Consider the following 12,647-nt stretch of genomic DNA (forward strand, 5'->3'; position numbering starts at 1 on the left):
TGGCGCCGCAGCGGTGCGCGGACCCCCCGCCCAGGCGCACCCGCATGCGCTCCATCCCGCCGCCGCTGGACCCCCTCTGCGGCCCCCACCAGCCTTCGCAGCTGTTCCCTTCCTCCTCTGGGAGGCAAACCTGCGCAAGAGGGCATCTGGAGTGGGGTCAGTGCCACCTTGGTTTTTATTCTAGAAGTGGCTCAGTTCTGCTTAAGAGGGTGAGCTCCCCAGGCGTATTCAAGGTTTTTGATGGCCTTTTGTCAGGAAACTTTTAATCACACAGAATTTAGCCTCTAATCGGCCAGACATTTAAACGGCACAGCGTAAAACCTTCCATTTTTAACATCCACTCTGGTGTTTGCTGGAAATTTGCCACCGAATTTCGGCTCGAGCTGAAGGTTACCAGGATTTATCATTGTTTCCCCAGGATGTTGAACCCTCCTGGGCTCCTCTTCTTTCATTTAAGATACTTAAAAAAAAAAATTCTTGTAAGCGCTTGGGCCATTTTGTTTAAGAAATTTGTTTTATCTCCCACGGTTTTGAAATCCAGAAATATTTCTGAAATGAGGAGGAGGGGGAATTGGAGACAGAAAGCAGCTGTGCACCAAGAAATAATAAGTATCATGCAAAAAGATCACAGCTAATAGATGTCCTTTACAAGTGTAAATATCTATGTTTAATTGCTTTAAAAATGTGGGGTGGAAAAACACAATTATATATTGCGATAACAAACCTGTACAGGTAGTTTCTGAACAATGCAAAACAAGTGCTGAAAATTTTTTCTTTATGATTGAAATACTTGTTCCAAAATTAAGACACCACCTACCCAAATATCATGTTGCCCCACCTGCAAATGCTTGAAGAGGAATAGTTACCGATTGAATGCCTTTAGATTCGGCCTTAATAAAAAGAAAATTGCATAGCTTTTATATTGTTGGACATCCGGAAATGCATCTTCCAATATCATTGTCAGCTTAGTGTTATTCTCGACATTTTAAATTGTCAATTTTTCAGAGATACATAATATATAATTCCTAATAAATATAAACACGTCATTTTATTAATCTGATTTTAATAACATGCATTTTTATAATTACTGTACAACTGAAATAGACATAGAATTAGAATGTGTGCATGTCTTTATTCAACAGTATATTCTTAGACACCTTGTTCAAACAAATGAATTTAAAAGAAAATAAAACAAGAAAAAAAAATCCAGTAGAAACAGAATCACAGTGCTTTACAGACAAAAGGAAAGGAAAAGAAATTCTCATACAAAAAGAGATTTATTCTTACATAGAAAATTCTCACAATAGTTGAAACACTCTTCAGAAACTAGTAAACACCTTAGATAGAGTTGTGCCAATTACTCAGCCCACAAGCATCTGCTTTGTCTTAATTAGACGGGGGAGGTGAATGACCACTGTTTATTTTCATTTTCCTCATTAATTATGAAAAACTGCATTTAATTCATCTTGCATGGTGAGAGATTGGCTGCGCAGATGTAAGTCGTAAGGGAAGTGGCTGTCGGTGGGCAACCTGAACATGGCACCCTGCCCAAGGGGACCCCTGGGTGGCACTGCACAGTAATGCATGCCGTAATTGTAATTTTTGCCATAGTCCAAGCTTTCTTCTTGCTTCAGGGAAAATATCCCATTATAGTTAATTGGGGGAGGACTTAAGGGACCTTCAAACTGAGGGCTGGCACACTCAGGGGAAGTGCTCTCATAGAAGGATTCGTATGCACTGCAATAATTGTAGGGTTTCATGGACTTGGAATTATCAAGAGTTCCATGCCCCGGGGGAGTGGCGAGCTCAGGGCTGTGGTAGGGCGGGTAGAAAGTAGAGTAGGGTGACCGTGTGTGGTGCGCAGCCTCCCCACCCTGACCCATCAGGAAGCTCCTGGCGTTGAGCTGCAAGCAGCCTGCCACCAAGTTTGTAGTTGGCTGGGAAAGACCTTTGCATAAGTTTTGGACAAACGTGAGCAGATCAGGTCTCTTGCCGATTCTCAGAATTTCAGAAAGTGCCCAGATGTAGTTTTTGGCCAGTCGTAAAGTTTCTATTTTGGACAGTTTTTGGGTTTTAGAATAACAGGGGACTACTTTTCTTAAATTGTCCAGTGCGTCGTTCAGGCCGTGCATCCTGTTCCTCTCGCGCGCGTTAGCTTCCTGTCTCCTGAACTTGACCCTCTCCAGTCGGAGCTTGGTCGTCTTTTTTTTTCTGAGACCCCTCCTTCTGGGCAACCCATTTTCATCTTCCTCTTCCCTGTCTTCTTCCTCTTCTTCTTTCTCGGTTTCTTCTCCAGGGGCCTTTTTGATGCTCTTTCCTCGAAGGACAATCTGTTTGGAAAAGCTTTCTGGTTTCTTAATTTGCTTCTGGTCCTCGCATTCTCTAGAAAACTTTCTGCACATCTGGGATTCTGGCATTACAACAGACTCATCAAACGGTAGTGTTAACATGGTTCTCTAATCTTAAATTACCTGAAAAAATGCCAGCACAACATTTAAAGTGTTTTCATTTTTAAAGTTTATACACTTAAAACATGTTTAATGACTTCATCATAACAATACAAAAACACATGAAAAAGACTGATTCCGGGACTAATTTTTTTTACATGAAATGTAATTTTTGAGTTTGTGCAGACGAGCAATTACAAAAAACATTGACACATGCAAATAGGATTAATTTATACAGGAAAATTATCAAAAGAAAATAAAACATGAAGCATTTATTGTAATACCACCACCACCTCCACTTCTCTTTGATTGTAAACTGATTTTTAATACACAAAAAGGACCGTGGAATTCAAACAAATGCAAAACATGATATAGCAATGCAGAATTTCATTAATTCCAATTCCCTTGAGTACAAAATGAGAAGAGACACCAGTTTTTAAAATAGAAAGTGCTACCTCTCCATTAGCTGATGAATTTAGGAGATTTTTTTTAGAAAAAAAATAAGCCTTAACTTTATTTGTTGTATTATATAACTGTGCATTTAGATAAGTGACTGTTGAAATATACAAATTTAAAGAAAAGATTAATCAGAGCCAATTTTAAAGCTGATTTCCATCTGATCAGTAAAGACATATGGAAAAGAGCACTATTTCCTCAGCCTTCACAAAAAGACAAAAACAAGGAAGATTAGGCTAATTTGGAATAAACTTCATAAATAAATTAAAAAATGAAAATCACTGGCATTTTTTTTTTAATCAAAGAAAATGTTGAGACTGCTTTTACATTTAAAATTTTTCCGACTGTAATTGTCTGTTTACTGCTGTTCAAATCATCCTGGACAAAAACCAGCCTCGGAGTGTTTTTGTTCTGCGAGCCACAGAAGTCTCCCTCTAGCTAATATCTGACAGGAACGGTCCAAGGATTCTGACTGCAATTGTGCACGTGTGTTCAGAATCCCGAATGAAAGGGGAAAAGAATTTGTGTTTCAAATGCAGTTTTGGCTTTCGTTTGTTGAAGCAGCAAGTATTTTCATCTAAAGTCTTCAAACAAATAGGCATGTTAAAACAGAGACTTTTCAATATAACAATCTCCAGCCCCCTCAACACACACACACACACACACACACACACACACACACACACACAAACTCTTAGTAATGTCCACATACTTGCAGTGTTACATAATAGCAGTGAAAGTATGTGATAATTACATCATAAGAATGAAATATGATAAGAAGTTATAGATGGCAAAGAGCATATAAATACTATAAGACAGTGACACTGTATCTTTAAATACTTGCATGCAAAGCCAGCATCAATTGAAGTATATCTTTATTTATATTACCTTAGGTTTTAATTTCATTCAATAATCAGTTTTCATTTTGGATCTTCCAAATCTTTTCAGGCTGAGTGTCGCATCGTCTCCTGGAGTCTCTAGATCTGTGTATATCTGCACTATCTCATTGATCTCTAAAAAGTGACATTGATGCCAACTGCCAGAGCTGGTACCCATGCCATCTGCTAGTGACGTCACAGGGCAGAGAGAACCATGTGATCCTCTCTCTTGGGACCTTCATTCTGCACTGATCATCTGGCATCCCTGTAAGTGGGTACCAGCATTCATGCATCAACACAGAAGGTTAGACTGATAGGAAAAAAATCTGCACCAGCATTTCACATACAGTAGGTGCGTTTCTCCTCGAGCTGCTTCGGCTTCAGTGGCAATCTGTAGCAATAGCTGTGCTAGTGTTCAGTTTCGCCCTGCCAACGGTGCAACTATTAGGTAGTCGTTAATATTCCTTTCATTTACAAGGTGGGCTTTTGTGTGAGTGAGAGCTTTCTGCTGTTGTTGTTGTTGATGTTCTGTAAAGATCACCATCCCGTTTGTGCACCTGGGTACCCAGGGAAAGAAAGCCGTGAACAGGAGCTGAAATCAGGAAAATGGTCTTGAGATGCTTAAGCAAACCAAGATTTGTGTAAGCGAACAGGGATCAACAGAGGTCTCCTTGTTTCCTTGTTTTGTTTCATGACATGTAACTTACGGGTGTGTGTCTGTGTGTTGTCTTATTAACGTATAAGACTTCTGTGTTTCTTAGGAATTTGGAATAAAGGAACAGTTTCTCCATCTGGCCTCTGTGAAAGACATCCTCAGATGCTCCCCTTTCTACACTTGCTGGTATCTTTCAACAACTTTTTGGAGCGATTCTTTATATCCTCTGTAGTAAAATACAGAGACAACTGCAAGTCCACTGTTAAAGATGTAAACTACGTTCTTGTGTCCTCTACCAAAAGTCACAACTTCACTCCGTTACTGTCCCTCTCTCTTCCCAGCCTTAGCTAGCTTATTCCTTCTCATTTCATTTCAGACACAATAAACATAAAAATCATCACTTAGGTTTCTGCCTTTCTCTCCCTGGTATTCTGCTGAGCATTTTAATCAAAGATCAGCTTTCCTATTTTTTGGAACTTTCAGATTTTTTTCTTTCTCCTAAAAATCTTCTCCTCACGTCTTTTTCCTCTAGACCAATATCAATTTAATTATCTTCTTGTTCTTATATCAACGTCCACTTGATTTTCTCTGTCAGATTTATTTCATATTTATCTTTTCCCCCCGCTTCTCCTTTTCGGTTTCTTAACAAAAGTAAGATAGAAACAGTTCAGCAAAGCTGGCAGACCTTACAGATGAGACGAACCGTGAAGCCAGAGACACACTCCACCGTCCTCTTCTTTTTTTGACCCTCTCCCCGCAAAGGACATTTTATTTCAGGATTGCCTGTCAGTAAAGTAAAAAGTGCACTTAAAAAAAATAAAAGTTTAAAAATAGACAAGCACAACCTTTGTTGTTTGACAACTGAGTAATCTCTTTCTATAAAGTGAGACAGTATGCTTTTGGTATTAAAGTAATCCCTGGCAGAGATGTAACTGTTGAATCTGTGTTAGCATTCCCCTTATAAATCCCAGTTTTGAGAGGTTTGGAATTATGCTGCTTTAATGCACTTTGGTTCCAAATTGGCATCGGGAGCTTCAAACTAAATTCAATTTTTTTCTCCTGTCATATGCCATTCATTTCCGTCCCCCTCAGAAAGTTACTCAACTTTCCCTGGATAGTTCTAGAAAAGATGGGGGAGTTGGCAAAAAAGAGAATCATGCTAGGTAAAGGAAGATAATTCTTCTCTCTCAATGGCCTATTAAAGATGCAAATTTAAAGTAAGAATAAGGCTATAAATTCATATCTTAAAATAGGTAGGTTGGCCTACCTCATGTTTTTAAAAAAATCAGACATACCAAAGTCGTTTCAAAATTCATTGCTGGAGGGTATATTACTGATAATGGGTGCATTGACTATATTTCATGTAGCTTTTTGTTCAAAAATTATGCACATTTTTTATATCAGCACGGAGAATTTCTGTAGGAAGACCAGATGCAGAATTTTGTTTGTTCTCATGTATGGTTTAATTTTTAAACGTAAAGGAACGTAAGTATCAGATTATGAGCCACAAAGCAGCCGGCCCTGTCATGAATTTTGCATATTGCACTATATTCTAAACTTGCGAAGTCTCCAGAAGCTGCATTGTATCACAGGCATCACAAACATGAAAATCAAAATCCAACGAAGAGACAACATGACATGTTAGTAGAAAATTATCAGCAATGTACTCATCGCAAGGATAGATTTTACATTTTATCTTTGCAACGTGCAGATTAATGAGAAACAGTTTTTTGATGAAAACATTTGAGACTGTTCTATTTCTGCCTTTGAACATAAAGTAGAAACCTTTGGTGGTGGTGGTGATGTGGTGGTGGGGGGGATAGAATCTGTCTTGAGGTTTTCTGAGTAGTAATCTATTGTTTGAATGTCTTAGTTTTGTTTTTTTTCAAAAATAGGGGGGAAAACAAGGAGTTGTTATGTCAAGATTTAGCAAGGATTCAGCGTGTTTGTACAATAATCTTTCAAAAGAAATTTTGTTATTCATTTTCTACTATAGTTCCAGATATGCAAATGGATGTGTTGTTAATATGCATTCATGACATACACCATAACGGCTGTTCCCCTCTCTGCTAAGGAAGCATGTTAACACCAATACTCCAAACAGAAATACGTTCTGAATTATAGACAAATACTCAGAGTATGGAGGGTGTATTATCACCATTTCTATGATATGTTTTCTCATTTTACAGCAATCATTGCACACCAAAGTTTACATCTATAACTCAATTTGATATTAATTTAATTGATGTAATCTTTTCTTCCCAGGCCATGACATTTTATAGTAGATTTTTTAAAAATGCTCAATGTCTGTCTGCCTCTGTCTTGCCTTCACTGTGTAAATGTTCATATTTCACTTATAAAAATGATCCACAGAAAATTTAGATATAGTTTGACTCAGTTGCAAGGCAAGAGAAGCCAAAATTCCAAATTAGGGCTCATGTGTCATGATTTTCAGGTTATCCAGTGGGTACCTGTGTCTCAGCAGATGGAAATTCCATCGATTCCTTTTTCACAATCCCCTCATAATATAAGAGGTCAGTTTGGAACAGGAAAGGCACTTTTCTCAGCTCTCCAAGGGTACAAGGCAACAGAACCCAGACCTGGGCAAGATTGGGTAACAAAACTTCAGGACCAGAATTTCTTTCCCCAAAAGTAAGGTACACCCTGAAATAGATTTTGGGCCATTTTCTCTGTTGCCTTTTTTTTTTTTTTTTTAAGCTCTTAGACAAATGCTTCAGGGCAGCCGGGAAGCCTGTGAGCCAGCCCAGTGTTAATCCCAAGAGTTTTAACTCTATGATCCCCGTTGGCTTGAAATAGTTACATGGCTGTGGCAGAGCATCCCACTTTGGAAAACAGCTCTTGGGATTTAAATAAGGGTATTTAAATTATTAGGCAAAACACAAAGCAACCTTATTTCCCTTGAAGAGGGCTCAAATTATAAACATAGATACCTAAGTGTTTTGTTTATATATATATGCGAGGAAATAATTTGAGGGCAACATTTGGATCGCTTTTTAAGATTTACTTCAAGGTGAAGACTAGACTGAATTGTACTATCATTATGCAATAAATTATATTCTTGTTTATGTGGCTCACAAACCACTGCAACATCCAATCTTCTGTTTTAGCTTTTGCACAAAACAGTACTGCAGCGCTTTCCAGAAACACTTTTTGTTATTTTTTCCTCCATGGAGCATACTTTTTATTCTAATCACCAAACTGCATTTATTAAATTCATTTTCTAATTTGTTATTAAATAAAGGCATCTAAATCAGCCAGTTAAAACTTCCACCAGTCTGAGCAAACCAGTATTATTGGTCTGAGTTGTTATCATTCCAGCCATTATAAAGAAACAATGCTTTATTAATTTTGTGATCTTACTGTAATAAAATGTATAGTCTCCTTTAGCCTTTTACAAATATTGAGGCTGATTTATTGTCCCTGATTACTACTTTTTATGATACTGAATTAGAAATTATTATTATATCCCAATAATATGTAATGTAATGGTTACTTTTAAACATAGGAAACAGAAGTACAATTTGTCTTTCTCCTGTTATATTAATCCTTTTTGTAAGATTGGAGGGGGCAATTTATGCAAGAGATGTTTTTGCAAAAGTTTTATGCAAACTGCGTTTTGGAAAGCCGAGTTTCATATTAGATGCTCGTGTGATGGCACGTAGCCTCTCTGAACAGATTTCAAGAGGTTCTGGAGCTTCCTAGGATTATGTGCAAATTTGGCATGTGTGTGCATATGCGCCTTTTTCTAAAGAGAGGCTCTCTCTGTCAGATTCTAAAAGGTTAGGAATCACAATAAGTATTTTGATGTCGTACTAATCTTGCTCTAAATCCTGATTCTGCTCTTTCACAGCTATGCGCCATTCATTCATTTATCCATTCAGCAACGGTTGATTGAATATCTGTTTTGGAATAATTCTTCCCTCCTCTTTTTCTCTCCCACCCTAGAACCAATATGTCGGCAAATCCTCTCTGTTCTATCTTAAAATTATATTCAGAATCTGACCACTTTTTGGCAGTTCCACTACTCCCACCGTGATCCGGACCCCCGTCATCTCTCACCTGGCCTAAATGACACCTACGCTTCACTCTCAGTCTCTTACATTCTGTACAGTGTTCTCAACTCAGCAGCTGGAGGCATCTGTTTAAAACATAAGTCAGATTGTGTTCTCTGTGCTTAAAACGTTTCCGTGGCTTCCCGTCTCCTTCAGAGTCGAAGCCAAGTCCTTACAGAGGCCCAGAGGCTTCTCCTGGCCTTTCTGATCTCATCTTCTACGACTCTCCCCTCCACCCACTCAGCTCCAGCCACAGGGCCCCTCGCCTGTTCCCAGCACACTTGAGCATCTTCTACCTCAGGATCACTGCACTTACTTCTATCTGGAATCTTCTTCTTTGGTATCTCCATGGCTCATTCTCACACCAAGACTCTGCTCAAATGTTCCCTGTCAGGAAGGTCCCCTTTGACCACTCTAATTTATGTTGTACTCTGCACCCATCTGTCCCTCCCTCTCTACCGTCCAGTTTTGCTTTTTTCCATAGCACTTATCACTTGCTAACCCAACGCTTTGCTTACTTATTGGGTATGTTAATCTACAGTTCTAGTGCCTGCCTGTGAAAGGCAGTAAGTACCTACCTGTTGAAAGGAGAAGTTTGTTCCAGGCATGGGGCTGGTGATGGTCATTTGATAGTGTGTAGCACAACCGTGATAAGGCTGTCAGAGAGTTTACAGTCTAGACGGGGAGACAGATAAGAAACAGGTAAACACAGAAATATGAAATTTACATATTGGTGGCTACAGAGAATCATGGAAGATCCACTTGATGAAAGTGTCTGGGAAGACTTTTCTAAGCCGTCCTTTAATCTGAGACAGGTAGGATGAGCAGCAGAGGCAAGGGCATGTGTGAAATGGCCTAAGGTTCTGGGAAAACCAGCACTGGAGCACAGTGAGAGTAAGGATGCAATCATGTGAGATTGTGTAGGCTGTGGTAAAACCTATGGAATTTATTTCAAAGGAAGCCGTTGGAGAGCGTAAGGCAAGTTAAAATTTGGAAAGATCACTCTGGCTGCTATGAAGTGAAGATCTGGAGACAGGAAAAGAAGAAGCAGGGAGAGAATTTACAAGAGTGGACAGAGCAAGAGGTGGCTGACTGTGGCCTGGATTAGAGTGGGAGTGACAAAAGTGGAGGGAGGAGGCCTGGGGATGTATTTTGGAGATAGAATCAACATGACTTACTGATGGATGCGTGTGGTTTGGATGTGGGAAGGTTACTTCATCTCTGGTCATGATGTTGAGGAACAGTACTCTCACCTATGCCATCTGCCGAGCACCAGGCTAAGTGCTTCACATGCTTTGTCTCATGGCAGCCTCACAGTAAGGTAGATTGACTATCTCCATTGTAGAAGTTACGAAACTCTGGCTCAGAGAAGTTGACTAAGGTGCCCGTGACTGCTCACTCTTTAAGTGGGAGAATCATGATTTGGAGCTATGTCTGTCTGAACCCAAAAGTGCCATGTCTGCACCTGGTATCCGAACTGGCAAACCCCAGGCCACGGAGAAGTGGAATGTGCATACTTAACCGCTGTGCCACTGGGCCGGCCCCAAAATCCTAGTTTCTTAACAACTCCCCTTTACTACCTTAAGAATTAAATGATCAAATGCCCACAAACTGCCTAGAATTGTTTCTGGTACAAAATAAATCCTGAATAAACAATGAATTTTAGATGAAGTAGAAAAACTTAACCATGAATCCATTCACGAAATGAAGAATTATCCTATTAAAGTATCTGATGACTTAAGCTTTTTTCCTCTGCATTTGCCTTTTGGAGCAATGAATACAGGTAGGTCAATGTGTGATGTAATTATATAACAATGATCACAATTATACGATAGTGAGCTTCTATTTGCCTAGAAAGAATTGAGGATTGAGTTGTTCATTTATTCCTCATTCTTTTTCATTCATTCAACAAAACACTTAGCTTTTTGTGTTACCGCTCTAGACATTATGAGGGGAAGTAAAGGTAAATAACAGAGAACCCCACTTCTCAAGGAAGTTAGAGTTGAATTGGCTCATAAAATACGTCCCCAATAGTCTAAACAAAAACTGTGAGCTCAATGTGATAGAGAGGTTGTTGGTAGGGCAGGAAGAAAACATTTGAGTAGAGCTTACAATATGTGGAGGATTTTGTTTGTTACTTTTATTTGAAGTATAAGAGAGACTGAAAAGTACATGTGACAGTAAGTGCACGGCTCAACTAATTTTGACAATCTGAACAATCTGTACAATAAGATCTCCATCAAGAAACAGAACATTATCAGAAACCTCCTTTCTGCCCCTTTCAGGTACCAACCACCTCTTCCCAAGAGAAACCACTATTCTGACTTCCAACAGCACTGATTGGTTTGTCCATTTTGTACATTCTTTAAATGGAATCATTCAGTATATGCTTTTTTGAGTCTGACTTCTTTATCTCAACATTTTATTTCTGCAATATATCCACGTTGTTGCATGTAATTGTAGATTGTTCACTCTCGTTGCTGTATAGTACACAATTGTGTGACTGTACCGTAATTTGCTTTTCCATTCTATTGTTGATAGGTGTTTGGATAGTTTCCAGTTTTTGGTTATTATAAGTAGCGCTATTCCGGTACATATCACTTAGTGAATATATATGTTAGGTGTATTCAATTCCTAGGTATAAATCCAATGGAAATGGATACATGATTCTGCATGTACGATTTTTAAAAGAAATTTAGAATAGGACATTTAGAAAGAGTTAATCTTTACTAATTACCTACCTGACAACCACACACTTTCTAAAATCATTACACAAGATTAATAGCATTATCCCAAGGCTATGGACTCATGGAGTCTAATCGAGGAGGGTATCGATTACCAATCTGCAAATATTTATTGAATGACTCCTATGCAACAAACCACTGTGATGCTGGAGAAAGAGAGTGGAAGGCACAATTCTTCCCTTCAAGAATCTGGTGTCCTGTTGAGGAAATAAAACTAACAAACTTAGTGTTGAGATGCATAGGGGCAGACTATGGTGTAGAATATGAAACAAATGAATATTTGCTTTGTTTATCTAACATCCTTTAGGAAGACAGTGGAGATTCAAGATTATTCAGTAGTTTTACCAAGAACATATTTCAGAATACTTGTACGTAAAAGTACTTTAATTGCATTTTAATTTTTAAAACATCATGGCTAAATTATTGAGACTAATAGTTGGTCAATGTTAATATTGACTAATATTTCTGAATACTTTCTTTGTGCCAACTTTTCTGCATATGTTAGATAATTCTTACAACAGCTGTATCAGGATTATATACATAAGCAGACTGGTATAGTGGCTGAAGCATGTTGTCTGGAGCCAGACCCTCTGGTTTTGCCACTTTCTAGCTGGTTGACTCTGAGCAAAGTCCTATGCTCAGTTTTTCCATCTGTCAAGTGCAGATAATTATATTCTTGCCTCATAGGCTCTTGGATGTAAAAGGCCAGAACAGTACCTGGCACATAGTAAGCATTAAATTATTGTTTACTGGATTATTTTAAAGTAAAAGTAGGAGTGGGAGAGAACTGAGTATCAGGCATTTATGTGAAACAATTTCTCAGTTCTTTGTGAAAGAAAGACTTATGCCTATGGCAATGTCCTCTGGTCATCCAAGCACTCAGAGTGTAAATGGAGAGCACATATTATGATGTCAATGAAACCAATTATTCTGAAAATATTATAGACTTCTGCTCACAATTTCAGCACCTCGGGCCAGGAACTATGGCAACATCTTAAGGGCAAATAACTTCTGAGCAAAGTTTGAACCAGGCTACAGATCTTTTAGCGGCTTGAATTTCTTTGCTATGTACACTGTTTCTTTCCTACAGAGACGCTGAAGGCTTTGCTCTTTATTTCTACCTACTTTTGAATCTCTTAGTGGCTTTCACGGAAGAAAAGCTCTGCACACCCAGAAGATAAACAGACAAGAAGCATGTTTAGTACTAATGTTTACATGCTTGCAGACATAATCTGCAATGGAAACTAAAACATTAGGTTGAAAGGCTAACCTTGCTAATGCCACAGATTCAAATGCACACAGTCTTGATCCAGTGACCCCCAGGGAAAGCAAGCACTTGTCCTGGGATCTGCCATATGCAGGTAAATCTTATCAGCCCTGGAGCACATTCAAAA

The 12,647-nt window shown here is 38.8% G+C and overlaps 1 protein-coding gene across 2 annotated transcripts; it reads right to left on the reverse strand.

Moving 5' to 3' along the window:
- Positions 1–641: 641 nt before the first annotated feature.
- Positions 642–4,185, reverse strand: NEUROD6 (neuronal differentiation 6). 2 transcript variants are annotated; one of them, XM_008522286.2, is made up of 2 exons: positions 3,792–4,185; positions 642–2,471 (listed from the first exon to the last, which is right to left on the reverse strand). In XM_008522286.2, the coding sequence occupies exon 2, from the start codon at positions 2,448–2,450 to the stop codon at positions 1,437–1,439; it is 1,014 nt and encodes a 337-aa protein (XP_008520508.1). In that variant the 5' UTR covers positions 2,451–2,471; positions 3,792–4,185; the 3' UTR covers positions 642–1,436. The 2 variants fall into 2 exon arrangements, with proteins under 2 accessions (XP_008520508.1, XP_070472290.1); XM_070616189.1 differs by having other exon boundaries at positions 642–2,330; positions 3,792–3,946.
- Positions 4,186–12,647: the final 8,462 nt, after the last annotated feature.

The sequence above is a fragment of the Equus przewalskii genome, chromosome 4 (genome assembly GCF_037783145.1).
Source record: "Equus przewalskii isolate Varuska chromosome 4, EquPr2, whole genome shotgun sequence".
Lineage (NCBI taxonomy): Eukaryota > Metazoa > Chordata > Mammalia > Perissodactyla > Equidae > Equus > Equus przewalskii.

What these genes read in the sequence shown, in the direction of transcription:
- NEUROD6 (XM_008522286.2), bottom strand. Translation starts at nt 2,450, where the DNA reads ATGTTAACACTACCGTTTGATGAGTCTGTTGTAATGCCAGAATCCCAG.